The sequence below is a fragment of the Naegleria lovaniensis genome (genome assembly GCF_003324165.1).
Source record: "Naegleria lovaniensis strain ATCC 30569 chromosome Unknown tig053, whole genome shotgun sequence".
Taxonomy (NCBI): domain Eukaryota; phylum Heterolobosea; class Eutetramitea; order Acrasida; family Naegleriidae; genus Naegleria; species Naegleria lovaniensis.
In genome coordinates, this window is record NW_025407875.1 from 38,275 (window position 1) to 64,733 (window position 26,459).

At 39.0% G+C, this 26,459-nt stretch overlaps 12 protein-coding genes across 12 annotated transcripts; 8 read left to right on the plus strand and 4 right to left on the minus strand.

Moving 5' to 3' along the window:
- Window positions 1-94: 94 nt before the first annotated feature.
- C9374_012002 (uncharacterized protein) lies at window positions 95-820 on the plus strand (the record flags this gene model as incomplete). Its single annotated transcript, XM_044687721.1, has 1 exon — window positions 95-820. One exon carries the CDS (start codon window positions 95-97, stop codon window positions 818-820), a length of 726 nt encoding a protein of 241 aa, XP_044542713.1.
- A 136-nt stretch (window positions 821-956) lies between these two features.
- On the plus strand, window positions 957-1,841 carry C9374_012003 (uncharacterized protein; the record flags this gene model as incomplete). The annotated part of the gene is made up of 1 exon (XM_044687722.1): window positions 957-1,841. One exon carries the CDS (start codon window positions 957-959, stop codon window positions 1,839-1,841), a length of 885 nt encoding a protein of 294 aa, XP_044542714.1.
- Window positions 1,842-2,041: 200 nt separating this feature from the next.
- Window positions 2,042-5,254, minus strand: C9374_012004 (uncharacterized protein; the record flags this gene model as incomplete). Its single annotated transcript, XM_044687723.1, has 3 exons — window positions 2,042-3,120; window positions 3,260-3,572; window positions 3,737-5,254. The coding sequence occupies 3 exons, from the start codon at window positions 5,252-5,254 to the stop codon at window positions 2,042-2,044; spliced, it is 2,910 nt and encodes a 969-aa protein (XP_044542715.1).
- Window positions 5,255-5,784: 530 nt separating this feature from the next.
- Window positions 5,785-10,316, minus strand: C9374_012005 (uncharacterized protein; the record flags this gene model as incomplete). The annotated part of the gene is made up of 3 exons (XM_044687724.1): window positions 5,785-7,064; window positions 7,218-9,548; window positions 9,692-10,316. 3 exons carry the CDS (start codon window positions 10,314-10,316, stop codon window positions 5,785-5,787), a joined length of 4,236 nt encoding a protein of 1,411 aa, XP_044542716.1.
- Window positions 10,317-11,050: 734 nt separating this feature from the next.
- On the plus strand, window positions 11,051-14,516 carry C9374_012006 (uncharacterized protein; the record flags this gene model as incomplete). The annotated part of the gene is made up of 2 exons (XM_044687725.1): window positions 11,051-11,300; window positions 11,515-14,516. 2 exons carry the CDS (start codon window positions 11,051-11,053, stop codon window positions 14,514-14,516), a joined length of 3,252 nt encoding a protein of 1,083 aa, XP_044542717.1.
- A 124-nt stretch (window positions 14,517-14,640) lies between these two features.
- On the plus strand, window positions 14,641-15,550 carry C9374_012007 (uncharacterized protein; the record flags this gene model as incomplete). The annotated part of the gene is made up of 2 exons (XM_044687726.1): window positions 14,641-14,730; window positions 15,029-15,550. The coding sequence occupies 2 exons, from the start codon at window positions 14,641-14,643 to the stop codon at window positions 15,548-15,550; spliced, it is 612 nt and encodes a 203-aa protein (XP_044542718.1).
- A 205-nt stretch (window positions 15,551-15,755) lies between these two features.
- C9374_012008 (uncharacterized protein) lies at window positions 15,756-18,980 on the minus strand (the record flags this gene model as incomplete). Its single annotated transcript, XM_044687727.1, has 1 exon — window positions 15,756-18,980. One exon carries the CDS (start codon window positions 18,978-18,980, stop codon window positions 15,756-15,758), a length of 3,225 nt encoding a protein of 1,074 aa, XP_044542719.1.
- Window positions 18,981-19,569: 589 nt separating this feature from the next.
- C9374_012009 (uncharacterized protein) lies at window positions 19,570-20,688 on the plus strand (the record flags this gene model as incomplete). The annotated part of the gene is made up of 1 exon (XM_044687729.1): window positions 19,570-20,688. One exon carries the CDS (start codon window positions 19,570-19,572, stop codon window positions 20,686-20,688), a length of 1,119 nt encoding a protein of 372 aa, XP_044542720.1.
- Window positions 20,689-20,857: 169 nt separating this feature from the next.
- On the plus strand, window positions 20,858-21,379 carry C9374_012010 (uncharacterized protein; the record flags this gene model as incomplete). Its single annotated transcript, XM_044687730.1, has 1 exon — window positions 20,858-21,379. One exon carries the CDS (start codon window positions 20,858-20,860, stop codon window positions 21,377-21,379), a length of 522 nt encoding a protein of 173 aa, XP_044542721.1.
- A 97-nt stretch (window positions 21,380-21,476) lies between these two features.
- Window positions 21,477-24,778, minus strand: C9374_012011 (uncharacterized protein; the record flags this gene model as incomplete). Its single annotated transcript, XM_044687731.1, has 2 exons — window positions 21,477-24,057; window positions 24,213-24,778. The coding sequence occupies 2 exons, from the start codon at window positions 24,776-24,778 to the stop codon at window positions 21,477-21,479; spliced, it is 3,147 nt and encodes a 1,048-aa protein (XP_044542722.1).
- Window positions 24,779-25,398: 620 nt separating this feature from the next.
- Window positions 25,399-25,677, plus strand: C9374_012012 (uncharacterized protein; the record flags this gene model as incomplete). The annotated part of the gene is made up of 1 exon (XM_044687732.1): window positions 25,399-25,677. The coding sequence occupies one exon, from the start codon at window positions 25,399-25,401 to the stop codon at window positions 25,675-25,677; it is 279 nt and encodes a 92-aa protein (XP_044542723.1).
- Window positions 25,678-25,759: 82 nt separating this feature from the next.
- C9374_012013 (uncharacterized protein) lies at window positions 25,760-26,074 on the plus strand (the record flags this gene model as incomplete). Its single annotated transcript, XM_044687733.1, has 1 exon — window positions 25,760-26,074. The coding sequence occupies one exon, from the start codon at window positions 25,760-25,762 to the stop codon at window positions 26,072-26,074; it is 315 nt and encodes a 104-aa protein (XP_044542724.1).
- Window positions 26,075-26,459: the final 385 nt, after the last annotated feature.

A 26,459-nucleotide genomic window follows, 5' to 3' on the forward strand; every position in this document is an offset into this window, starting at 1 on the left:
ATTTCAAGAACGTAACCTTCCAAACTGTCACATGCCAACCATATTAAAGATCATACTGCAGGATCTCGTATCTAAAGATCATCAAGAAAAAAAAATGACAGCTTCTACCGTCTCACCATACAAATCATGGACTTTATCCATTGGGTTACTCTTGATGACTCTTGCTGCTTTCTACATGGGATTCTACAGTGTGTCCATTCCCAACCAACAAGCTCACAAAACCATGACCACAGCCAATCTAGGAGAAGGCTTTTTCGAAAAGTGGTTCCTTCCCTACCACAACTCTTCCACATTGAAATATTGGGCCTTCGTTTTACATGTCGTTCCGGGAGGAGTGGTCTTCTTTTTAACTCCCTTACAATTCATTCAAACACTCCGAAAAACCATTCCAGCTTTGCATCGTTTCATGGGCTATCTCACTCTCACCAGTGTTTGCATTTCCGTTCCGGCTGCTCTCTGGCTGCTCACCTCGAGTTTGATGGGACCCATTTGTGCTCTGACTTCTCTCGTGGTGGGTGTGTGGTGTTTGTTTTGTGTGTATCGAGCTTGGGAAACCGCGCGCGCCAAAGATTTTGTTTCGCATCGTAAATTTACAATCCGAATGTGGAGTGTGTGTTTTGGTATTTTTGTCATGAGAATATTCATTGGTATGGTGAAGAATGTGTTTTATCCGGAACATGCGTGGTTGGAGGATCAGATGGCCATGACTTTGTTTTCGATCGAGTTTGTGGTGGGATGGGCCATGTCGTGTGGTTTTGGAGAGTTGTATTTGAAAATGACAAGTTGGGAGGTGAGTGATGAAGGAAAGAAAAGTCATTGAGTGTTGTTGTTGCTTAAATAAATTAGAATTTCCTCAAAGGTTTTATTAATTCTTCTTTTCATTCTTGGCTGTTCAGAAAAACAAATTGAAAACTAACGCCGTTAGTTCCTGTTCAAGAAAAAAAGTACAAAAAAAAATGGCCACAGCAGCTGGAATGGTTTCATCATCGGCCTCGGGCAACGCCGGAGCGAAATATGAACGGAATCAGGAAGCAACAATCTTTGTGGGTAATTTGGATCAACAAGCCGATGAAGAATTATTATGGGAATTATTTATGCAGGTTGGACCTGTGGTGGATGTGAAAATACCTCGTGATCGGATTACTAATACTCATTCCGGATATGCGTTTGTAGAATTTAAACATGAACATGACGCAAATTATGCCATTCAAGTGATGAATCAAATTAAATTATTTGGAAGACCAATGAAGCTGAATCGATATGATCAGGACAAATCAGCAAAAAATTTAGATGTCGGAGCCAATTTATGGATTGGAAATTTAGATCCTAGCATTGGTGATGAAACAATTTTGAGAGAATTATTTGGCAGATTTGGAGTCATGATTCAGAACACTCCACGGATTCAACGAGATCCCGAAACGAATGAAAGCAAGGGATTTGCATTTGTGTCCTATGACAATTTCGAGTCATCCGATGCTGCTAAAATGTACATGAACGGTCAATATATTGGAGGTCGGCCGATTATTGTCGAGTATGCATTTAAGCCCAATTCTAGAGAGAGGTATGGAAGTGAAGCCGAGAGACAATTAGCTGCCAACAGACCACTCACACAACAGCAACAACAAATGAGATTGAATCACATGCAACAACAGCTTCAGGCACAGCAAATGATGGCCCTTCAACAGTTACAGCAACAGCCCCAGCCAGCAGGTGGTGTTGTTTTCATGATTCCCACCACCACTCAACCAGTACAAGGAGCTGTTCTTATGCCACAGCAACCACAACAACTTCAACCTCAATATTTTATTGCTACAAATCCCAATCATCCAACCATGCAGTAGTGGATATGTGGATATTGTGACCAAGCTATTGACACGATACTAGACACAAGTTTTTGAATTTTTTGAACATACAATGAGGCTCAGGCCCATGCCGAGATTTGTGATTTGATGTATTGAAAATGTTGACGACACAGCAGAAGAAACAAACTGCTTTTGGCATATCTCCAAATAATTGAATACAATTTTCAAATGAATACTTTTTATCTAAGAGAGACTGGTAATTTTTGAGGAACAATCTCTCTGATTTTGAATTGGATTTGATCAATTTCTTCATTTGTCAAGCTTCTCTCCATACTTCTATACATGATTCTGTAGCATTTACTTCTCTGGCCAGTCTTGGGGTGAGTAAAATCGTCCACAATGGAAACATTTTCAGCCAAATCTCCTGCTAATTCTCTAACAATTTCATAAAAATCATTGTCGCTGTAATTTGAATTGACCCACATGGAAATGTCCTTGTAACATCCAGGATATTTAGAAAATGGTTTGAATTTGGTGGATAATAATTTGAGAGTATTGTTGGCCAATGACTGATCAAATTGAGAGAGGAATCTCAAGTCCTCACTCCAGAAAAGTCTAATATCAGGAATGTCGAACAAGATCATGGCCAATCGTTCAAGCCCAACTCCAAATGCATATCCAGCATACTCGGAGAGATCATAATTTGCATTTTTCATAATGTCTTTCTTGATTAAGCCACATCCTAACACTTCGAGCCATTTTCCACGGAAATCAATTTCCAATTCAATTCCTGGATCGACGAATGGGAAATATTCTGAATTCCACCTCATAGTAACATCTCCAAATAAAGCACGAGCCATTCCTTCTAAATCTCCCTTCAACTCTTGAATACAATAATTTTCAAATGCTTGTTGAATTTCTTCAGCAGATTTTGAACTATAATCGGTGTGTACCACTCTCGCGTTCGATGAAGGTTTTCCACTTTCAAACTCAATTTTTCCACTCTTGACAAGATCCAAAAAGTGTTTCTTGCTAAAAATCTTAACACCATCCATTTGATGAAATACTGGATAGTGAGTGGCATCCACATCATCACGTCTATAGACATCTCCTGCAATAAGGAATTGTTTATAGCCCTGTTTCAATATTTCAACTTGATGAGCAGTTGTGTGAGTTCTTAATAAATGTAAGCTGTCGTAATAGTAGGTATCTGTTGGTTGTCGCGAGATGTGATCCGATGGGAAGCATAAATCCTCAAAGTTTTGTTTGGTAGAGACCTTTGGATGGAATTCATCAAAGATGTGAACTTTGTGGGGTTCTATTGGTGATGGGAAAGGTGAATATTACATTTTATGCAGATTCCCATGCAGTGTGTATTTGTCATTGGGAAATTTGTGAAATATTCTCCGAATTCATATCATCATCATCACTGAACAACACATCACCCAACAACCTACCATTGGCATTCTCAGCTTGTTTAATAAAATGACTTTGAATGGCTGTCTTGATGATACACAACGGATGATTCTCTTTCCGATGTAAATTACGTCCAATTTTTGCATGTACAGAGGGTGGAATGTTGGATTCTTTAATCTGTACATAAACGGGTACATTGGTATCATCGGAGGTTGTTGCTGATGTCATGATCGATGAAGTATGGAATGCTCTGCTAATTCCTTTTTTCAATCCATGATTGCCTGTTGTAACCAATAAACAAGTTGGGGATGATGAAGAGATTGCCAATTTCAATGATGATGAGGCAACAGAGGCCTTGAGCGAGTGTTTCAACAACATTTTTTTCAATCAAATCAAATGATTTGAATATCCTCTACGCGACGGATGAAAAAAAATATGTAAAAACGAATTTATTGGTGTTATTTTGTGTGTGATCGTTTTGGATTCTGGCAACCACAATTAACACATTGCTCACATACCCACTCATCACATTGTGAGCACTTTGTGTGTGTTGGATACTTATTGCAATGATGGCAATGATGGCCATGACGATCATGCACTCTTTGAATCATATGAGCATCATATAGTTTTTTTCCTTCATCATCAAGATCAGCACCTGCTTTTTGGGCAAATCCGACAGCCACTCTCATCAGGAATGATTTGTAATCAATATCAGTGTTTTTGGCTTTCTTATAGAAAATCCATGAATTTGCGAGTACAATTCGGAAAATTCCCATCCATGCTGATTGAGTCCACTTGTTGACCCGATGGCAACCGGGATACATATGTGCATATCTATCAGCCACATCTACGTTCACATGCTTCTTCTCATAGAGCTCTTTTACTTTAGGAGCTCCTTTCTTCTTGTTCTTGCTTTTCTTCAAAGTAACCATGTTGGAAAGAAAAGTAATTTGTTTTTTGTCTTTGTAATGAATTGCGACATAATCTCCATTAGTGACACCAATCCATTCACCTTTTGATAATGTATACCTTGAGAGTAAGTTTTTGCATTCTTCTTCTAATCTGTTTTTGGGACAAATCATCGTAAACCGGAATTTGTGGTAATTCAATAGTAGGGCCGTCTTGTGGTGGCCAAAGTAGGAATCAGTGCAAATATTGTACTCATGAGAAGGTAAGAAGGAAACGAAATCCATCACTAAGATATGAACTTGTGGTTGATGACCTGTGTAAGGCCACAACCTTATCACGAACCACAAGTCGTCGGCCATCATATAAAACTTAATACCAGTGTCTTCAGGTTTTCCTTTGATGTGTTGTTTAAATTTAAATCTGCCCGTGAATTGTATCAATGTTTCATCAACTGTGACGTTCGGGAAGGGTTTCCAAATTATCAAAGAAATTTGATTGAACACTCTGGTTAAATAGTGGGGGTTAACACGAACACTTCTATGAACTGAAAGGAAATGATCTCTGCCACTCCAAATACTTTTTATGAATTCGTTACCAAAGAATACACTTGTTGAGAAGAAATCTGTGAGCTCAGGTTGAGGAGCAAGCATGATGGCAATAACAGTTGCCAAATATAGGTATAGGTCAGACACGGTGATATTTGCTGTGTGTGTTGTAGAGGAAGAGTCATCCTGTTCATCTTCAGATTCTTGACTCGAACATGGAATGATAGTGTCTTCGTCATCATGTGAATCATCATCATTGTGCTCATTATCAGCTGGTGGCGAGGTGTACCAAGCTTTGATATGGTCTGAGGGTTCAGGATCTTCAGTAGTACAAGGAATAGTAGGATCATTGGACAAGTGAATAATATGTTTTATCAAATGATCAGGCAAGTATTGCTCAACACAACGAAGAGGTGTAAGACTGTTCAAGTGGTTTCCATGTCCTTGACACCCAAAAGAATTGTGTTCGGAATCGTTTTGAAAGCCTTCAAAATGTCCAGGACCAAACCCTCTACCAGAGTTTGTTTCTATCACCTGGTTTATCAAGTCTATGGTGACATCAGAAGGTTGTTTATCGGTCATAGGGTGCGGTTGTTGAATTATAATACCTCTACTTAATGATGTTGACTTTTTTTTGATAACGGTAAAAAAGGGGTGTTGGCGGCATTTTCCTTTTATTGCCATCCAATCACATTAAAAGTCCACAACAAATGCATAAACGATATCTTAGCAAACAATAGAAGAGAATGATATCACATAAGGAGAGAACAGAAGTAGGTTTATGTATTACTTGCCAGCTAAAGTTGCCGTCGCGTAGAGGATATTCTTCCGAGTTTATTTTCGTAATGATGAATTGGAATTTCAACTCAAAGCACGACGTGACTTTAAAGAATTGCAGAAGAACAAAAAAAGAGAATTGGTGAAAACTATTTTGGGCGTAGTATTTCGAGTTCGTGTCTCGTTATTTACCTTAAAGCTTGAACACACGTAGAGAAAAGTCCATATATTTACGATAAATCATTCATTGGAGGTCATGGTGAACGTATCCCTATAACATATGAAGAAGATCCATGCAAGGGTTCAGAATTTTTAAGTTGTTATTGAGACACTCTCTACACAGAGGCTCTCTTTAATTTCCTTCCTCTATAATACACTGCCAACACAACAACAGTAATCAATACAACTACGGAAATCACCAGTACAGAGCCCACACTCGATACCACAATTGCAATTAAGGTCGTGTCTGACATGCCATTGGGAGTTCGGTCCTCCACCTGATTAGTTGCTTTTTTAAAATTCTTATCAATCACAGCAAAAGAAGTCAAATGGAATGTTTGACACTTCATGGAAATGATGAAACCATTGTTGTTGTTGTTGGGTGTTGAACTTTGGAGATGAGAAACAATTCCATCGCTTGCCCATTCCTTCTTTTCTTCATTGAAATACATGCAAGTAATATTTACATGCTCAATACTTGTCATAGCAGAGGAGGACTCTCCTGAAACATGAATATTTGAAAAGAACAAATCAATTGGTTCCTGTAATTTCTGTACCGAAATTTTCTGCCCCTGTGAATTATACAGTGAAATGGTCAAGACAGAACTCAACACGGGAGCCTCTGTCTGTGTTCGATTTTGACTCTGACTTGGTGGAATATAGAGCGAACTCAACACAGTGATGGGTTGAGAACGATTCAGACCTCCTTGCTCAATTAAATGTTGAGTCAGTGTGGATGGAAATTGTGCTTTCACACTCGTGTCAGTGGTGAAATTAATAGTTTTCGAGGAGAGATTCTCTAGTTGAGGAATGGTTTCAGTTTTGGTTTGAGAACTCGAGGAAGAAGAGTCGGAAGAGACACATTTCGTTGGATCATCAAACGATACAGAGGCACAATTCAGAATGGAACAATCCAATCCACTCCATTGATTCAAACACTTGCAAGTATCGGGTGCCATACAAATTCCATTCCGATTACATGACAAATTGGAATCGTTACGAAAACCAAAACAGATGGGAACTTGGCATTGAATGCCTGTGTAGCCTCTCGGACATGGCAAACATTCTTCCAACTCGGCGTCCCAATGCCAATGATTGAGGCAATAGGGTCTCATGACTCGAATGCGATGATTGTACGTGTCTGCAATAAATAATTCTCCAGTGTGTCGTGAAATGACAAGTCCTTGTGGAGCATTAAGGGGAGTTTCAGTGGCCAGAGAAGATGCTGCTTGATAGCCTGCAGTTCCATTTCCTGCAATGGTCCAAATCAGACCATTCGGAGTGATTCTGCGAATTTTATAATTTCGAGAATCAGAGAAATAGAGAGAACCTTTTGGAGAAAGGAAAAGACTGGTGGGCTGATTCAATTGGATGGATCGAGCATCGACTCCATCCTCTGAACGTGTAAGGGATAAAACACAAGGTGAGAGGTTTGAGTTTTTCAAAGTAGTTGAAATTCAAACCCAATAAAAACCATTATACCAAGAAAAAAAGTGTTAAGATACCTTATTGAAACCCATCCAACCAGCATACACACACAAATACTTACCTGTTGTTATATTTCCGTTCGGTGTTCCAACTAATGAATTCATTCCAGCAATACTCACAATGGTTCCATTCGAGAATATTTTTCTAATCTTGTGATTCATCGTGTCTGCAATAAAAACTTCTCCTGACATGGAATTGACCACTACACTCATTGGTAAACACAATGAAGCCAAAGTGGCTGCCGAGCCATCCCCATATGAGGAACATGATCCCACTCCAGCTATGGTTGAAATGATTCCAGTCTGTGCTGATATCTTCCTAATCCTGTGATGATTACTATCTGCAATATAGATCGTACCATCAGGGGTGGAAAATACGGAAGTGGGTTGTTGAAATTTGGCCAAGAGTGCTGGTCCTCCATCTCCCTCTCGTCCTATCAGTGTAGATACCATGATCATTGCATTGGGTTGGTCGTTCAACGACATGGTCAAGACTCGAAGTCGACTATCATCCAAAACATACAACACAGTTTCATTCAATAGTGCCACATCTCGCAACGATTCAAACACTCGAGTCAGAGCCATTCCATCTCCATTGAAAGAACCACATGTTACAGTAGGTATCTTCGTTGTTCCAGCAATGGTTTGCACTCGTCCCTCCACAGACACCTTAACGAGGGAACAAGCCTCCACAATGTACAATTCGCCATTCGAGGGAGACACTTTCACGCTTTTAGGTGAAATTAACTTCCATGAAGAAGCAGAAGCTCCCTCCGTTTGGGAATCTCCCAATCCCATCACCGTCGTAATCATGTATTGGTTATTGGCATCGACTGGATAAATTTTACGAATTAAGGCACTCAAATTATCTACCACGTACACCACCTCCAATGAATTTGAATCTCTACCCACAGAAATACTTGAGAGAGATCGAAATTGAGCATTCAGGGCATTTCCATCATCGCCACTATTACGAACATTGGCATAGGTCCCATTTCCTGCGAGAGTGGTAATGATTCCTGTGGAGGCCGAGACTTTACGAATGACAAAGGCACCAGTGTCACCAATTAACAAATCTCCATTCGACATGAAAGCAAGACTCGTTGGATTTTTAAATGTTGCCTCAGTAGCTAACCCATGATCACCCGTGTAATTGAAGGCACCTGTACCAGCAGCAGTCACAAGAGTGCCATTCAACAAGACTTTCTTCACTTTGGAACTGCATGAGAAATAGACTTCTCCAGTCAATGGAGAAATTGCAATTGCTCGCGGATAGGAAATGAGTGCTCGAGTGGCAGGCCCATGGTCACCACTGTCACCTGACAATCCGGCAGTACCTGCAAACGTGGAAATAGTTCGAGTGCGAATATCAATTTTTCGAATGATATGGTTATTAAGATCAGCAATGAAAATGTCGCCTGTGAGAGGAGAAATGGCAAGAGTCAATGGATTTCTCAAGAATGCACTCTCTAAAATGGTCTCAGAACCATGTAAAACGGAAGTTCCAGCAATGGTTTGAATGGTTCCTTGTGCAATGTTGACTCTTCGAATTCGATTGTTGGCCGAGTCAGCAATTAATACATTTCCATGCGATTCGACAAACACACCTCCAGGTTGAGTCAACTGACCCAGCACTGCTTCGACATTTTCCAATCCAAAACCAACAGCACCACTTCCAGCAAATCTTTGAATGAAATTGTATCCATCTGCTGATGTGAGTGAAACTTTTCTAATTCTATTAAGTGAAGAATCAGCCACAAATAATGACGAGCCATCATTGGAGAGAGCAAGTCCTTTCGGAAATTGTAAATTGGTTTCTAGAGCTGGTACATTATCACCTGTGAAATACGAAACTCCACGACTTCCAACCAATGTGAACAATATTCCAGCTCGAGAATTCAAAACTCGAACTCGTAAATTTCCTTCATCTGCAATGTACACATCTCCACTCAATGGATCTACAGCAACACCAGAAGGAGCAAAAAGTTGAGCTTGTGTTGCATCACTCCAAGCATCTCCATTAAATCCTGCAGTTCCATTTCCAGCCACAGTTGTAATCACACCAGTTTCAAACGACACTTTTCGAATCACATGATTAAAGGTATCGGCAATGTACAAATCATTATTGAATGGATTCAAAGCAATTCCCTGTGGAGAGTTCAATCGACATTCGGAAGCGGTTGCCACTGATCCATCTCCACTATAACCAGGTAAGCCACTTCCTGCCACAGTGACAATGGCTCCGTTCGGTGTAATTTTTCGAACGACATGATTATTGGTATCGGCAATGTACAGCTCATTGGTGAGCGGTGAAAGTGCAATAAACGATGGAGCATTAAGAGTTGCATCAATAGCCAGTCCATTGTTTCCACTATATCCAAATTGACCGTTACCTTTTTTTTTGTGAGTCAACATACAAACGGTGATGACATGAATATTTTCACAATACAGAGAATTTGAAAGAATGAAGAGTCAAATCCCAATGAATCGTTATGTGTCACTCTTAATATAATTGATATTAATATTTCAAACGTACCTGCAATGGTTGTAATCAAACCTGTCAATGCAGAAATTTTACGAATTCGATGATTCAAAGAATCGGCCACAATCAAATCTCCACTCTTTGGATCCACAACCAATGCCATTGGAGTGTTCAACCATGATGAATTACTTGGTATGGAATCTCCATTATATCCAGACCTATGATACACACCAGCAAATACTGAGCTTGCACTTCCATTCGAATGAATTCTATGAATCACGTGAGCATTTCGATCACAAACAAAACTTTCAAAAGTCTTGGTATTAAATACTGTATGAGAATAGAGAGGTTGCACACCAGCAGGTAATGAGATGAGTGGTGGTTCGAATCTCATTTCGGTCTGAATGGATGATTGCACCAAATCAATCCTTCTCAATAACGAATTACTGGTATCTGTCAAGTATAACGCTCGACGTGGTGGTTGATCGAGCAAGGTCATTCCTCCGAATATGGACCCGAGAGTGGCTTTGGAAAGTTCAAAACCATCACCCCATTCAAAACCACCAGCAAGGTTTGAAATGTTATAGACAGGAAAAGAGGGTGGATGCGAGGAAGAGACCATGCCACATGACGACGACACAAGGGCGATGTGAAGAGCAGCAACCAGACATGCAAACATTGTTATCAGTTGCTGCACTTGTTGGTTGCGAAGGAGGATGTACGAAAGCATCGTGATGATCAAGTCTGTGCACAATGTGTGCCTCTCGCTCGCTCTTTGTGTGAGACTGTTTTTTTATGTGTGTACCTTTGGGGCAAGTCAGGTGTCTCTACTACTGATCTGTTGGGATTACGATTTAGTTAGGCTTTTCGAAATTTGGAAATAAGGAAGTGTCCTTGTATATTGATGCCAGTAAGAGATAGATCAATTTCTTTCGTTAACATCAAAAATAATTCAACCACCTATTTGATCACTCTCAAAGAAGTGTTTCAACTTTCAAAATTTAGAATTTTGATGGTGTCCTTTGATATTCTGAAGCGTAAACACAAGGAAGGCACATTCAACTTGGCGCCCACACAGAATTCCAAATCCAAGAAAAAAAAAGATCATTGGCCAATTTGCTGCTCGAGCGGACCAAACAACAACAACACCTACTCAACACAGCTCTCCTCCCAAATCAACACTCAGCATCAAAGCTTGCAACGAGTGGCGAATTTATATTTTTTTCATCATCAAATCCGCAATAATTTTGTTTTTCTTGTGTGTTTGGCCCAAAGCCGTTTCCATCCGCGAAAACACACAATAATTCAAAATTATCATCATCATAGTATTCATCCTTCTGAAGAATCATAGTATTTTTTACTCACTGTTTCAATTTCTGACTTCTACACGCTCTTCTAATACTCTCTACGAAAATGATGTCCCAGGAAGATCTTGTTAAATTTGAATCTCTTTGTAGATCCATTTACGGCCAGGTTGATAACGATAGAAAAGAAGCGGAGAGACAACTCCACATGTTCCAAAAATTGGAGAATTATCCAAAGCTTATCATGATATTCGATGCAAGTGTAGATCCTCATGCTCTCTTTTTTGCATCCTCACAAATTACCAAGATGATTACAAATAATTGGAATAGCTTCTCCGCAGAAAAGAAGACCGATTTGAGTAAGTTTTAACAATTTGTAAAAGAGTATTTGTCCAACAACTCTTGGCATGTTGTTTAATGATTTAATCCTTTATTTCCATCGTTACTATGAACATTATTTTTGTGCATTTCGAAAACAAAACCATGTCTACATATTAATGGTATCACTCCGGTACACTACTATTATTCTCTATTTGAAATCAACATCTCTTATTTCGACTCCGTCAACAATAGGAAATTATTTATTAAACTATCTGGCAAAGAGAGGAATTGAAGTTCCCAAGTTTGTATCATCAGGATTACTGAAACTCGTTGGTAGATTAACAAAATTGGGATGGCTAGAGGATCAACAAAATCGAGATCTTCCCGAGCAAATTAAAAAGTACTTTATACAAGTTACGAACCCACAACTTTCCATTGTTGGACTCAGAATTTTAAACAGCATCATTGAAGAAATGAACACATTAACAACACGAAAAAGCTTAACTCAACATCGTAAAATTGCAGTCTCATTCAGAGATTTGGCATTGCGAGGCATTTTTGAAACTTCTCTTTTTACATTGAAAGATGTATTGAGATCTTTGAGTGGAATGGGCCTCAATATTGGAGGAATGAATAATAATCTTCAGGCCAACGAGGCTCTTTGTCAAGAAGCCTTAGAATTGACACTAAGTTGTCTTAAATTTGACTTTGTCGGTATTTTTCCAGATGAATCATCGGAAGATGTAGGAACCATTCAGATACCTGGAGCTTGGAGACCTTTGTTTGAGGAATCGGACACGTTGGAACTTTTTTGGAATTTATATTCAACTCTTGGAAATCCAAAACTTCGTAAAGATGTCTTGCAAATTCTTGTGCTATTGTGCAGCGTGAGAAGGTCATTATTTACAGGCGATGACGAGAGAAAGGATTTTCTTTCGAAATTTATTGATGGCATGTCTGCAGTTTTGAAAACGAGATTTGGACTTGATGATCAAGACACGTATAATGAATTTTGCAGACTCTTGGCACGAATCAAATCCAACTTCCAGTTGAACGAGTTTGTCATTTGTAAAGGTTATGTACAATGGCTAGATTTGAGTGCTACATTTTCTCAAGAGAGTTTCAAGTCTTTGGAATGGTCTAACCAAAGCGTTTATTACATTTTAAACTTGTGGTCGAGACTTGTTGCCTCCAAACCCTATCTCAAAGCAGAACACGAAAGCTATCTCGACAAGTATGTTCCAGAGATTTCAAAGCAATACACCATTTCCAGATTAGAGTATGCGAGATTGTGCGCCAATGATGACAGTGTTGAAAATCCTTTGGAACACAAGGAAAATCTCGATGAACAGCTTGATGCTATACCACAACTCATTCACTTTGATTACAAAGTTTCAGGACAGCATTTGACTGAACTTTTTGATCCAGTTCTACAAATGTATATAGAAGCAGTGAACACAAATATTCCACTACCAACTCTAAACGAATTAGAGCTAAAGCTCACTTGGCTAACGTATATCGTTGGTTCAGTTATTGGAAAGCGATATGTCAGTTCATTATCTGTGGAAGAAGCAGAATTATTGGACGGTACATTATCTGCCAGAATTCTAAGACTCATTCCTTTAATTGATATTAGAATTAAGAATTATTCTCACACTGACTACTTGCATGATGCATCCTTGCAACATTTGGAATTTTCTCTCCTCTATTTCATGAAAAGTTTTAAAAAGTCATATTTGGGAGACGCTTCTGGCTCTGTTGGAAATAGCAGTACCCCAAAGATATTTACAAGACTTTACGAATTGTTGAATATTGCAGGAGAACAACTTCAAGTGTTGAACATTTTCATTGGAAAAATAGCTAGTAATCTTAAAGTATGGGCTCGTATCGACAATATTGTTACTGAAACAATGAGTTTATTCGATGATATTGCCTCTGGCTATTTGAGTGCAAAACTCGCATCCAAACTTGAAACTACTCGATACTTGTTGTTGAATCATGGCCCAGAAAACTTCCCATTCCTGAATGAAATCACCAACCTGAGACAACGAACTGCCTTCTACAAGACACTCTGCAAGCTATTATTCCTTCAAAACTATACAGAAGATGATTTTCTTTCATTTATTAAGCCACTCGAATCGGTCAGTGATCGTCTCAATGCCATCGATAACCCAGAAGTTTTCAAACAAGATGGAGTCAAGAATGCCCTGATTGGCTGGTGTCGTGATTTGAGAGGTATTGTCATTGGTTGCAATAACAAGAGGACCTATACATTTTTCTTTGACTGGTTTTTCGACAAGTATAGCAGTATTTTAGAGAAGGCAGCTCAAGTATGGTATGACAATCAATTCGTCATGAATTCATTGCTGAAGTTCTTGGCAGATTTTGTCCTCAACAAGAACCAAAGAATTTGTTTTAGTTACAGCTCACCACATGGAATTTTAATTTTTAAAAAAACCAGCTCCATTCTTACAAACTATGGTCAACGTTTACAAAATGTGCCCATCCGAGATAAGGCCTATGACGAAAAGTATAAGGGAATTTGTACAAGTATGAACATTTTATCGAGATGTCTTGCTGGAAAGTATTGCAACTTTGGTGTGTTTGATTTATACAAGGATCCGTCATTGAATGAAGTTTTGAATACTGTGCTACGTTTGGCACTCAGCATTCCATACTCTGAGATTATGGCCTATCCAAAATTATGCCGAGCATACTATGGCCTTATGGAGACTCTATTCCAAGAACATACGCATACCATTATCAAGTTTGAAACACCAATCTTTTTGCAAATTTTAAAGTCACTCGAAGAAGGTGTCTCGATTGAAGATTTGGGATTATCCTCTCAGATTTGTGCAGCACTCGACAATCTCTTTACCTTCTACTATACTCAAGCGAAAAAGAATACACCAGATGCCCAGCTATTAGCCAGTCACCTTAAACAAAATATTGACCTCATTCCAAACATGCTTTCTCAATTTTTCAGAATTATTATTTTAGAAGAGTGTGGTAATCAGTGGAGTTTGTCAAGAACCATGTTAGTGCTCATTGTACTCAATCCTCCATTCTATGAAACATTGAAGCAGGGTATAATTAGTTCAGTGGCTGGAAATGACCCTGAAAGGATCACCAAAGTGAGAGAAGCCTTTGATAAACTCATGGACGGTGTTGAGATGAATTTGGAAGCTAAAAATCGTGACAAATTCACAGGCAATCTCATAACTTTTAGGCAAGACGTAAGAAATGTTCTATAGAGGCCATCCAATCACTCAATTCAATAAAAACCAACGCTAGTTTTACATGTAGAAGTATCTTTCATTTCCATCCCTAGATTGTTGTGAAAGCTTTCTTCATCGTCAAATACAACATACAAAAAAAATGTCATCATCAAACGTGAATGAGTACCTTTTGCACGGTTTCCCCGACAATTATCAAAACCCAAGAAAAATTCCAAAGGCTGATTTTATTGTATGTAATTCATAGTAGTGATGATATTTCAAGATTGGAACAATAATTATCATACTCCTGATTTTATTATTATTAACTCTTACAAAAATTGATACAAATTCGGACGGAATCGTTGATGATATTGTTCAATACATGATGATCATCACTAATTTTCTCTCTTGCTCTTTTGGAACTTTTTCATTACACATCGGTTTGGCACGGATGAAACTCTTACTTCAAACCCGAACTTGTGCATCATCATTGAATGTCTTAACATTTTCAACGATATTCAATCATTCACTCATTCCGACCTCAACAGGAAGATGTTGAAGCATTGGTCAACAAGAAAGGTTCTTCCGATATTCAAGACACAATCTCTCAAATCTATAGAGATCAAAACCAAAAACATCAACAATACCAAATCTTTGAATATCGTTTGCATGAAGCTCGTGAACAATTAAAAGTCAAAATTCCGGATATTAAAAAGACCATTGAATCAGTTAAATTCTTAAAGAAGAGTTTTGAAGGAGATGATGAAACTGATGCCTCTGACAAGATTGAAACACACTTTAAACTCGACGAAACAGTTTTTGCTGAGGCAATCATTCCGAAAACTGATCGTGTTGCTCTCTGGTTGGGTTGCGATATTATGGTCGAATATTCTTTGGACGAAGCTATGGAATTACTTAATAAGAATGTTGCATTGGCAGAACAAAAGCTAAGCGAAATCAATGAAGATATTGCCTATCTGAAGGAGCAAAAGACGACGACTGAAGTGAACATGTCTCGAGTTTACAATTTCGGTGTGAAGAAGAGAAACGAAACCAAGAAGCAACAATAATTATTGTGAGCCGATCGATTTTAAATTAAAAACTCCGAAGATTTATTTATCATTTGGATCACTTGATTGGTTGTTTCATCGTAACTTGTTCCTAGTAAGGCTGTTTGTGTCCGTGCTAACACAACCAATCCTAATGCTGTCATCCTGTTTCAACAAGCGTCTTACATTCAACACCTATTCTATTTGAAGCAATGCATCGTTTTGACTACAATTCACTTTCTGGGGTGGCACTCTCAGAAAACTCGTCTGCAATTCTATTCTTTGTGTTCTTCTTACTAATCACTCGAAGAACCATCCTACTCACAAATCTGATCACGAATCCATAAGGAATACTCAAAAAGCCAATAGACATTGTTAACATCCATTGATACCAATTGAGAGGGATTGTTTGAGTAAAGTGAGAAGCATGAAGCCCATCATTCTTTCCAGTTGCAATTAAGGTTGGGTCGTAATATGCAAAATTAATAATGAGAGCTTGCAATACAATAATGATACCACTGATGGAAATGAACCAAGCGCTTTTGAATAGACCCGAGAAAATGTTATACTCAAAGTTAATCTTTCTAGCATTGTACTCGTTAAAAACTTGGCAAAAAACAAAGGCATTGAACACGACGGTTCTAGTCTCATCATCGTTACGAGCAAACGAAAATGCTCCATTTCTAAAACTCGTAGCTCCATAATACAATGTGAAGAGCACAGTCAATTGGAACACTGATTGACCCAAAAGGAACACCCACATCCTTGGTGTAATTAAACTTTCTTTTCTTCCGTAAGGTTTTCTGTCCAATAACTCTGGGATTGGAGGTTCTGTGGCCAAGGCAAGAGCCGCAAATGTGTCCATGATCAAGTTAATCCACAACATTTGAACAGGACTCAAAGGTGGTTTAAATCCTCCTGACTCGTTCACAAAGGTTGAGCTAATGGCAGAAACAATAGTGAGCACGAGAGCTACCACGTTCACAGTCAACTGGAATGTTAAAAACTTTCTAATATTTTCAAAGATGGACCTTCCCCACAAGACACTCTTAACTATTGAAGAAAAATTGTCGTCAAGAATAATAATATCGGAAGCCTCTTTGGCTACTTGAGTGCCGGATAAACCCATGCTCAAACCTACATCTGCTTCTTTCAACGCAGGAGCATCGTTAGTACCATCTCCTGTAACAGCAACAACGTTTCCAGCCTTTTTCAAAAACTTGACGAGGTTATACTTGTCTGTTGGAGAGCTTCTTGCCATTACTTGAAGTCTGGGAAGAATTTCAGCAATTTGGTCATTGGTCATTTTTCTAAACTCAGGTCCTTCAATAGCAATACCATCCTTGGAAAGAATTCCGCATTCTCTTGCAATATATTTGGCTGTCAGAATATTGTCACCTGTAATCATTCTAACGGTAATTCCAGACTTCTTGCATTGTGCAATAGCCGCTGGAACTTCAGGTCTAAGTGGATCCTTGATACCTACAATGCCAACACAAATTAAATCCTCTTCCAAAGTAACAGGGTCCAAATTTTCGAGATAATCCATTTCTTCATGACGTGATGCGAATTCGCGATCAGGATTTACATCTCTGTATGCAAGGCAAATAGTTCTGAGTCCTTGATTGGCCATCTCCTCAATGTATCTCATCATTTCATCCTCCTTGTCTCTATTCATTTCTTCAATGGTTCCATCGGTTTTCATGTACCGAGAGCAAAGTTTGAGAACAATTTCAGAGGCACCCTTAGTGAACAGGCGATATTTGGTGTCACCATCTGGGTTCGGAATTACGGTACTCATTCTTTTCAGCTTGGAGCTAAATGGCAATTGCAAATGACAACCTCTCTCTTCGCTCAATAAATCATGACGTCTCTCTCTATAGGAATCAATGGTTTGGTTGAGATGTTTCACAAGCAGGAGCAACAAAGCAGCCTCTGTCTTACTTCCTTGAGTTGCAAACTCTTTAGTTTTGTTGTCATCATTTCGAACGAGATTGGCCTTAGAGTTGGCAACAACGCCATCAATCAAAATTTGAAGGGCACTCGAGCTTAGGGTAGAGAGGAGAGAGGAGAGTTGATCTCCAAAGTACCTTCCACCAAAATAAGCGTGAGTAACTCGCATTTGATTCAAAGTGAGCGTACCAGTCTTATCAGAGCAAATATTGTTGGCACCACCCATGGTTTCACATGCTGCCAAGTGACGAACCAAATTCTGATCTTTCATCATCTTACGTACCGAGTACGCCAATGCAATTGTTACTGCAAGTGGAAGACCTTCAGGAACTGCTACAACGACAATGGTGAGGGCAACAACAAAGAATTTAACCACTTCAACAACGTTTTGTTCTTGCCATGACTCTTTGAATGCAGCTGCAGGAGGTATCCATTCCATGGTATGGATGAGCTTTTTAATCCAATATCCCAAAATGAGAACGAGAAGTGTCATCAATGCAAAGCCCATACCCATTTTACCAATGTTCACAGAGAGCTTATCAAGCTTCTCCTCAAGAGGAGTGGATCCCTTATCTTCATCTGCCTCCTTTAAACTTTGCAAAGTGCGTCCCCATTCGCTCTGAACGCCTACGCATGTGATTAGCATTTTTCCTGAGCCCTCAGCCACCGTACAGCCACTCAATAAGAATGGACTCTCTGTAGTGTTCTTCTTAATCAAGTCAGGCTCTCCAGTCATGACCGATTCGTCTGTTTTGAGCTGATTTGACTCAATGCACAAACCATCTGCTGGAATGCCGTCACCTTGTTCAATTTCAACAATGTCTCCCACTTGAATGGTGTCAATAAGAACACTGTGATTGAGGCCGCTTCGAATAACCTTTACCTCTACTTTCTTTGATTCTCTTGTGAGAGATCTAAATTTTCGTTCTTTGGAGTAGTCATTCACTGTGACCACGATACTGACAATGGCAACAGCAAGGAAAATGGCAAAACCTTCAATCCAACCAATGGGTCTTTCATCTTCGGTATCTGGAAACGCCACACCTAAAACCATGGAAATGAAAGAAAAGAAGAGTAAAATTAAGAGAGTCGTATCGTTCAGTGAGTCAATAAATATTTTCCAGATTTTTCTTGCAGGTGGCTCTGGATAAATGTTCAATCCATAGAGGGCAGACCTTTCCTCAAAATTCACCTCCTTCTCCCAATCAATTCCCTTCTTGAGATCTGTCCGAAGAATTTTAGCAAGACCTGCAAAGCCACCGAGCTCATTAATGGCCTTGAGATTTTTGGTTTGATGAAGCTCTGTAAGATCTTCAACGGCAAGAGAGAATATGTCCTGAGTAGCAGTCTTTCCGCTCGTGCTGCGATGGAGCATTTCTTGTTGACTCGAAGTAAGTGTATGATGATCATGCGAGGTGGCCTTTTTAAATAATTGTTGAGAGTTTTTTCCTGGGGAGCCACTGCTCGATGAGCTTTGTCTGTGCATGTTTGTACTCATGTTTTTCGGAATATATTAACTGGCTGTCAAATAGTAGGTTGAGTGGCTACGTGCTGGATGAAGAGATATTTGAATCAATGAAAAATATCAATTGTTGCTGATATGTAACTCACGGAACGTTTGGTTGTTGTTTCTAGTGGCTACACCAAACACTTCTATGTAAGGCCTTGTGTTGATGACGGCTTTTAATTAAAAGGCAAATACCCTCTTTGGAAAATCTGAGTACTTGTCGGTATAGAGGCTGTTGTTGTAGTCGCGAAAGGCTGGCAAGTGTTTTTTTTTCAGTTGGGAAGGCAGTAAAATTTGGCGGCAATCATAGAAGGGTGCTTTAGTTTTCGTAAATTGTTGTGATGTTGTGTGACAACAATCTCTATGGAGATTCTGTTGACATGTTTTCATTGAGATTTCGTCATTGTCTCGTATTCATCAAGAATCCAAGTAAGTTGGCGCGAGGTTGTTGATCATGAAAAAAGCAAGGCTCAAGATGTCTTTTGAAGTTTGCCCATTTTTTTCTATTCCATTGTAAACAATGAACAGTGGTTGAGTAGATTTTTCAAAAATTCTCGTGAAAAAAAATAAGTCAAAACCCATGTCCATTCAAAGACCAACTGTTTCCGTCTTCAACGCCAAGACTGCTGAAGTCGTTAAGGAAGTCGCTTTGCCAGATGTCTTCCAAGCTCCAATCAGACCTGATATTGTTTCCAACATGGTCAACTTTTTGAGAATGAATCTCAGACAACCATACGGAGTTCACAAGTATGCTGGTCATCAACACTCTGCCATCTCATGGGGTACTGGTCGTGCTGTTTCTCGTATTCCTAGAGTTAGTGGTGGTGGTACTCACAGAGCCGGACAAGGTGCCTTCGGTAACATGTGTAGAAAGGGTAGAATGTTCTCCCCAACCAGAACATGGAGAAGATGGATGCACGTTGTTAAGAAGAATGAGAGAAGATATGCCACTGCCTCAGCTATTGCTGCTTCTTCCATTACTCCTCTCGTCCAAGCTAGAGGTCACAAGGTTGAACAAGTCAAACAACTCCCATTGGTTGTTACTGATGATTTGCAATTCATTGCCAAGACCAAGGAGGCTGTTGCTTTCTTGAAGAAGCACGGTTTGTTGTCCGACGCAAAGAAGGCTAAGGACTCCAAGACCTTGAGAAAGGGAAGAGGTAAGATGAGAAATAGAAGATACACCTTGAAGAAGGGTCCTTTGGTTGTTTACAACGCCAAGGCTGGTACTCAAACTCCACCAATTGTTCTCGCTCTCAGAAACTTGCCAGGTGTTGATGTTTTGAATGTCAACCAATTGAACTTGTTGAAGTTGGCTCCTGGTGGTCACCCAGGTAGATTGATTGTCTGGACTGAGTCTGCTTTCAACGCTTTGAACGAAAAGTTCGGATCATACAACAATGAGAAGGGTGCTTCCACTTTGCACTTTAGATCTGGTGCCACTTATCACTTGCCAAGACCCGTTGCTGTCAACACTGACTCCGCAAGAATTATTGAATCTGATGCTGTTCAAGCTGCTTTGAAGCCAAAGAAGGTCGTTCAAAGATTCGCCATCAAGAAGCAAAACAGAAGCAATCCATTGAGAAACTTCAAGGCTTTGGTCCGCCTTAACCCATACGCTTTGAAGGCCAGAAGATTACAATTGTTGAGAGAGAGACGTGCTAAGGTTGGTGCTGGAAAGGCTGCTCAAAAGAAGTAAATTTATAATTTTCAATCAAATTCATTTTGTAATCTTTTTGGTATGCGGGCAAATTAGTGATTCGCTGAAGTTATTCCACGTCTGCCAAGACTTTGTCTCGAGGATTTTGTTTCCAGCTGACACAAAAACAAATCCACAATCTCACAGCATTGGTACTGAGGCACACAATATGACAGACCAATCCACCCAACCAACAACAACCACTCCCAAAATCCGAACAGGATCCTGCCGATGTGGTAAACTCACCTTCTCTGCTCATGGTCCTCGTTTCTTTAGCAATTATTGTCATTGCCATAACTGCAGAAAAGGAACCTCCGCTCCCTTCACTCTCATTATTGGCATTCCAGACCATCAATTTAAATGGACCAGTGACATTTCTCTTCGCAAAACCACCGTCTTTACTGAAAATTTCGAAGGTTATTATTGTGCCGAATGTGGTGGTTATGTAGCCCAGAAACCACTCAAAGCTCCTTTCATTTCAACATTGGCATGTTGTTACGACGAAATGAAACAAGCATTTTGCCCATTGAAAGACGTTATTGAAAAGGAAGGAAACACTGACGAATACTTTTTTAAACCTGAACGTCATATTAATTATGAAAATCGTGTGTGTGAAGTGAATGATGACTTGCCAAAGTTTATGGATTTTCCACAACCACGTGGAAGTGGTAAATTGTATGTAAAGGAATAAGAACTTTATACATATCCCATTATATTCTGGTGTGGCCATGTATGAACATACCACTCCAAACAACCTTGTTCAATGGATTTTATTTCACACAAGATGATTACATAAGAGTTGGTTCAAAATTGGAATTCTTAATAAATACATCTTCCATTCGATTACTAGTCTTGGAACTGCTTCGAATATTTGTCTTGATCAAAATACTGTCATTATTCATCTTGTCAATAACCTTGTCTAATAATTGTTCTAACATGTTTGCCTTTTTAGTAGAAAGTGTCGATCCATGTGTTTGAATGTAAAATTCAATAATGTCTTTTCGTGAACAGGATTCTTGAAGTTGGACATAGGAAGCAATTCGATTACAAAATGTGGTATATTCCTCTGTTGAAATTGCTTTGGTTTGTTTCTTCTTTTTTCGAGGAGGTTGTAATTCTGAATTCGTTGTGTCAGTTGCTGCTGTTGTCTGTGGATCGAATTCAGAATGAGGTGCTTCCTCTTGCATTTCGTCGTCGTCATTTGTGTGTCGCTTTTGTGATGCTATTTCTTCTTGATCTTTCATAAATTCATCCTCTTCTTGTTGTATTAATTGTTGAGATTTTTCAACTTCCTTTTCAAGTTGCTCGGTGAGTAATACTACTCGCTTTCGTGCCTCTGTGACACGTTTCGTTATTTGAAGTTTCTTCTTTTCGAGCTCAATTAATTGCTCTTCTTGTGTATCTTTATCTTCAGGATCAATTTCATCAGAATCTATACTATTGCGCAGCTTATCAGCTTGCGATTCAATTTCGCCGAGTTTTTGCTCTTCCTCGGATTGACTTTCACGTGCCAATTCGAGAGCTGCCTCAATCTTTCGTCGTTGATTTTTCAAGTTTCGCAACAATTCTCGAGTGGATTCTTGTTGATTTTTCTCTCGTAGTGCAAGAATACTCGATCGTGACTCTCCATTAATTTCTTCGTCATCACCTGTTCCACTCAATACAATGTCAGATTTTGCAACTTTGGTAATGGATGTTTTCAGTAATTCAACAGCTTTTCGAACATGATTCACTTCGACTCGACTTTCACAATGTAATCGAGCAAGACTTTCTGAAAGTCTTATCATTGATTCCAATTGTCTTACTGTGATACGATACGAGTTAGTACCGACCTTGTCATTTTGTCGTAATTTCTTATATTGTGTCACAAGTTCTTGTTGAGCTTCCAGGGATAATAGTGGATGTATACATGTTCTACAATACTTGAGATAGAGTTTGATATCTTCAGGAGAGTACTGTACAGTATTGGAACCAACAGTAATTTGTGTTGCACCGTCAAGGGTCTTGTCAAGAGTGGAAGCTCCCTTATTCTGATGCACACAGACAATGTGTTCGGCAATTTTCTTATCAATTTCGGCATCACATTCATCTTGCACGACAAAGAATAAATCAAAACGTGACATGATGGCTGGTGTAATTCCAAGGTTTGCCTTCAAGGTCTTTCTAGGATTGTAACGACCTCCAATAGGGTTTGCAGCAGCTAATATGGAGGCACGAGCATTCAGAGTGGCTCGAATACCAGCTTTGGCAATTGAAATTGTTTGCTGTTCCATCGCTTCGTGAATAGCTACTTGATCTTTCGCGTCCATCTTGTCAAATTCATCGATACAACAAACTCCATTATCAGCAAGCATAAGTGCTCCTGCCTCAATGGTAAATTCACCTCTTTCCGAGTCTCTCACGACTGATGCTGTTAAACCAGCAGCACTCGAAGCTTTACCACTTGTATATACTGCACGAGGAATGAGATGAGCCACATATTTCAAGAATTGTGACTTGGCTGTACTGGGATCTCCTACAATACAAATATTAATGTCACCACGAATTTGAATGTGATCCTCTGTTTCTTTGTGAACTCCTCCAAAAAGCATGAGAAGAATTCCCTTTTTGATGTTCTTGTGACCGAAAATACTGGGGCAAAGCGAGACAGCAAGATTTTCATAAATATTCACATCCTTTGACATTTTAAGGATTTTTTCATATTCCTCAGCTGTACAGCGTTTCATAAATTCTTCATGTGTTTCTTGTTCGCCATTATTCGTACTCAATGATGTCGATGTTGCGCTTGAAGAGTGGCCATTGTTCGTGTTGTGATCGATGGCTTCTACAGAATTGGCCAAGAACACTAATCGATAGGTCAATTCTCGAACACCCAAATCCTTAATACCTTTTACACCTTGCTTCTCAATGTCACCCTTTTTCCGACTGTTGGCATTAATGAGTTGACTTTGAGCTCCACCAAACATTTTTCCAACATCAGGCACTGCTAAAAGCGTTCCAGTGAATAGACATCGATCTCCTGCTTTGGCACATTCCACACAGTCATTCCTTAAAATGATATCCAAAGTTCTAGGCATGGATCCTGATGGTATTTCATGAGTATTTTCTTGAACTTTTAATTTTTGCCAATCCACAAATCGGGAGTGATGCATATCGAGACGCCATCTTTTGGTGTTGGTACACGTTTTGTTGACACATGAGGATGGTTCTGTATATTTGAATTGTTGAGGAATTGGATCGGAAACTGTACCACATTCCACACAATTGAAAATTCCTTCGACGAGTTCTGGACGAACTTCTGAGGATCGTGTGACCACTCCACTCACGCTTACAAGTTGACCAATGTGTACACTTCGGAGTTGACGAATTCTGATTCAATGAAATTTTTCAACAATAGCAAGACGAGAGAGGTTACATTCATCAATGAAATGTCAATAAAAGCAAAATAAATATTTTCAATAATTACAAAAATTTCACAAAATTATTCCTAAAACTCTTGAATCACAACATGAACAACTACGTACTGTAACATGTCTGGTAAATTCACAAATTTCAATTGAATGGTCGAATTATTTTCATGAGGTGAAGAAGAAGAAGAAGATGACGACCCAAAAACTACACTCTCATTCATGGCCATGCTCATCATGGATGCATTGACATCATTGGAATTTGCCAATTTCATTCTCAAAGACGATGATTGTGAATGAATCCATTCCTTATACACAATATTCAATGCCTCAGTAAGAAAAGGCTCAAACCTATAAAATTCTTGCCGTATCGTCATGGCAATATCCATATCATAATTCATGATATGACTAAAATCAATGACTACACTACGAGCGGATGGAATTGGACTCGATGATGTTCCATTATTCTCACTACTCACGCTATGAGAGGTATGAATATCAGAGAATTGAATTTTCAAACGTTCGCTGAGAGGTTCCTTTCCCGAAGGAGCAATGAGATAGGAAGAGGTGTTCGTTCCAACGAGAGCATGCCGAAGGAAATCATGAAACCATTGTTTGATTTGTTGATTGACTTGTTGTTCTCCTCCTTCAAAGAGATGGGTATCTTCCGAGGATGTTATCATGATGTTGTTGTTGATGATGATGATGGTATGAGTGTAAAATGGGAAGAATTGGAAATATTGCTGTGTGTTGTGGATGAAAGGGATGAAAGGAGTGGACTATATTGTTGCAATTTTTTGTTTTTAAATTTTTAAACCGATGGGGTTGGCGCGAAAAGTGAAATCCCTTGATCCCATGTGAAAAATCTGGACACGAGTGTTTCTGAATCATGCAGGTGAGGTTGCAGAACTATACTAGTGTAAGACTTTATAATCAAAAGGACCAATTTCCGTTTAAAACTTTTTTATGTTTGTGAGGAGCAACGAAAGCCAAGCATAAGAAAAAGTCAAAGAAGAAACAACAAGAAGAATGATTTCCGCCTCTCGTAAATCCAACTGCAGTTCCATTTCTATGGAAAGATGAAGACGATTGAATTCAACAAGTGGCTCTAAGGTAATCGGCAGCTTCTTTGTGCTGACTAAAAAGAGGCTTAGAGATGGTTCCGGTTCACAGATTGTGAAATTGTGTCACTTCTATTGAGTGTGGCTCAGAATTTGCGTATTTTGTGACTCATCGTGGGGATATCTACGGTGCTGGTAGCAATTATTATGGAGTTCTGGGAGATTTTTCTTTGACAAGTTCCATGAGTGATGACGATGAAGGTGCCAATTCTGAAGATGAAGAAGAAGAATCATTTTTTGATATCCACCATGGTCATTCTGACAGCATACAAGTCATTACTCGACTTGCATGCTTTGATAAATATCGTTCCATTGCCACAAAAGGATGGAAAGTATGCTCCTCTGCATGGAGTGATAGTGCTTTCTTCATTCGAGAAGTGAATAAGGAAATTGAACGATTATTGACAGAGTTAATTTCAAATACTCAATTCTCTGACATTACCTTAATAACAACCAACTAGTAATTATTTTTTTTTTTTAATAATCACTGTCCATGCGTTTATTTGACCAACTAGTAATTATTTTTCAAAAATTTCAAAAAAAATGTCATCATCGCTATCCCGAGTCACTGTTTTGAAAACTTATCGCAATATTTATCGTATTTTGAGAACGACAAGAGAATTAACAGGCAGTACGGAATCATTGAAATATTTTCAAACACAATTTAGAGAGAATAAAACGAATACGGAAATGTATAGAAAGACTCAACTCTATGAACAATATATTACATCATTAAAAGAGTATTCGGATTTGATACAAATGTACAAGGTCGGAAAATATGAACCAACTTTACATGATTTATTGAAAAATTCAGCAGCCATGGCTGGTGTTTCTCTCACTCCGAAGGATAATAATTGATGTGATTGGATGACCTTTTAAATTACTTGTTACTTTGTTAGAAATTCTATTAAATAATATTAATTTCAAGAAAACCTCATAATACTGCTTTGATATTCAGAGGACATGTTTTGATGTGGAACGATGAGACACCATTTGTTCTTCTTGAGGATTTACCTTCATCGTCTCAAATTGCACTGCTGTAGCAAGTGAAAGGTTTGGATGTCTTAGAATCATCATGGTTTCTAGAGATCTTGTCATTGTACAATATTGCGAAGAGTTAAGGACTCAAAGATGTATCTTTGTCACTTCCATATCCCTCGTGACGGTAATGGAATAAGAAACATTTTGATTAAGAATTACTTCAGTCATTTATTACATTGGTACGTTGAAGAGACCTCAAGTT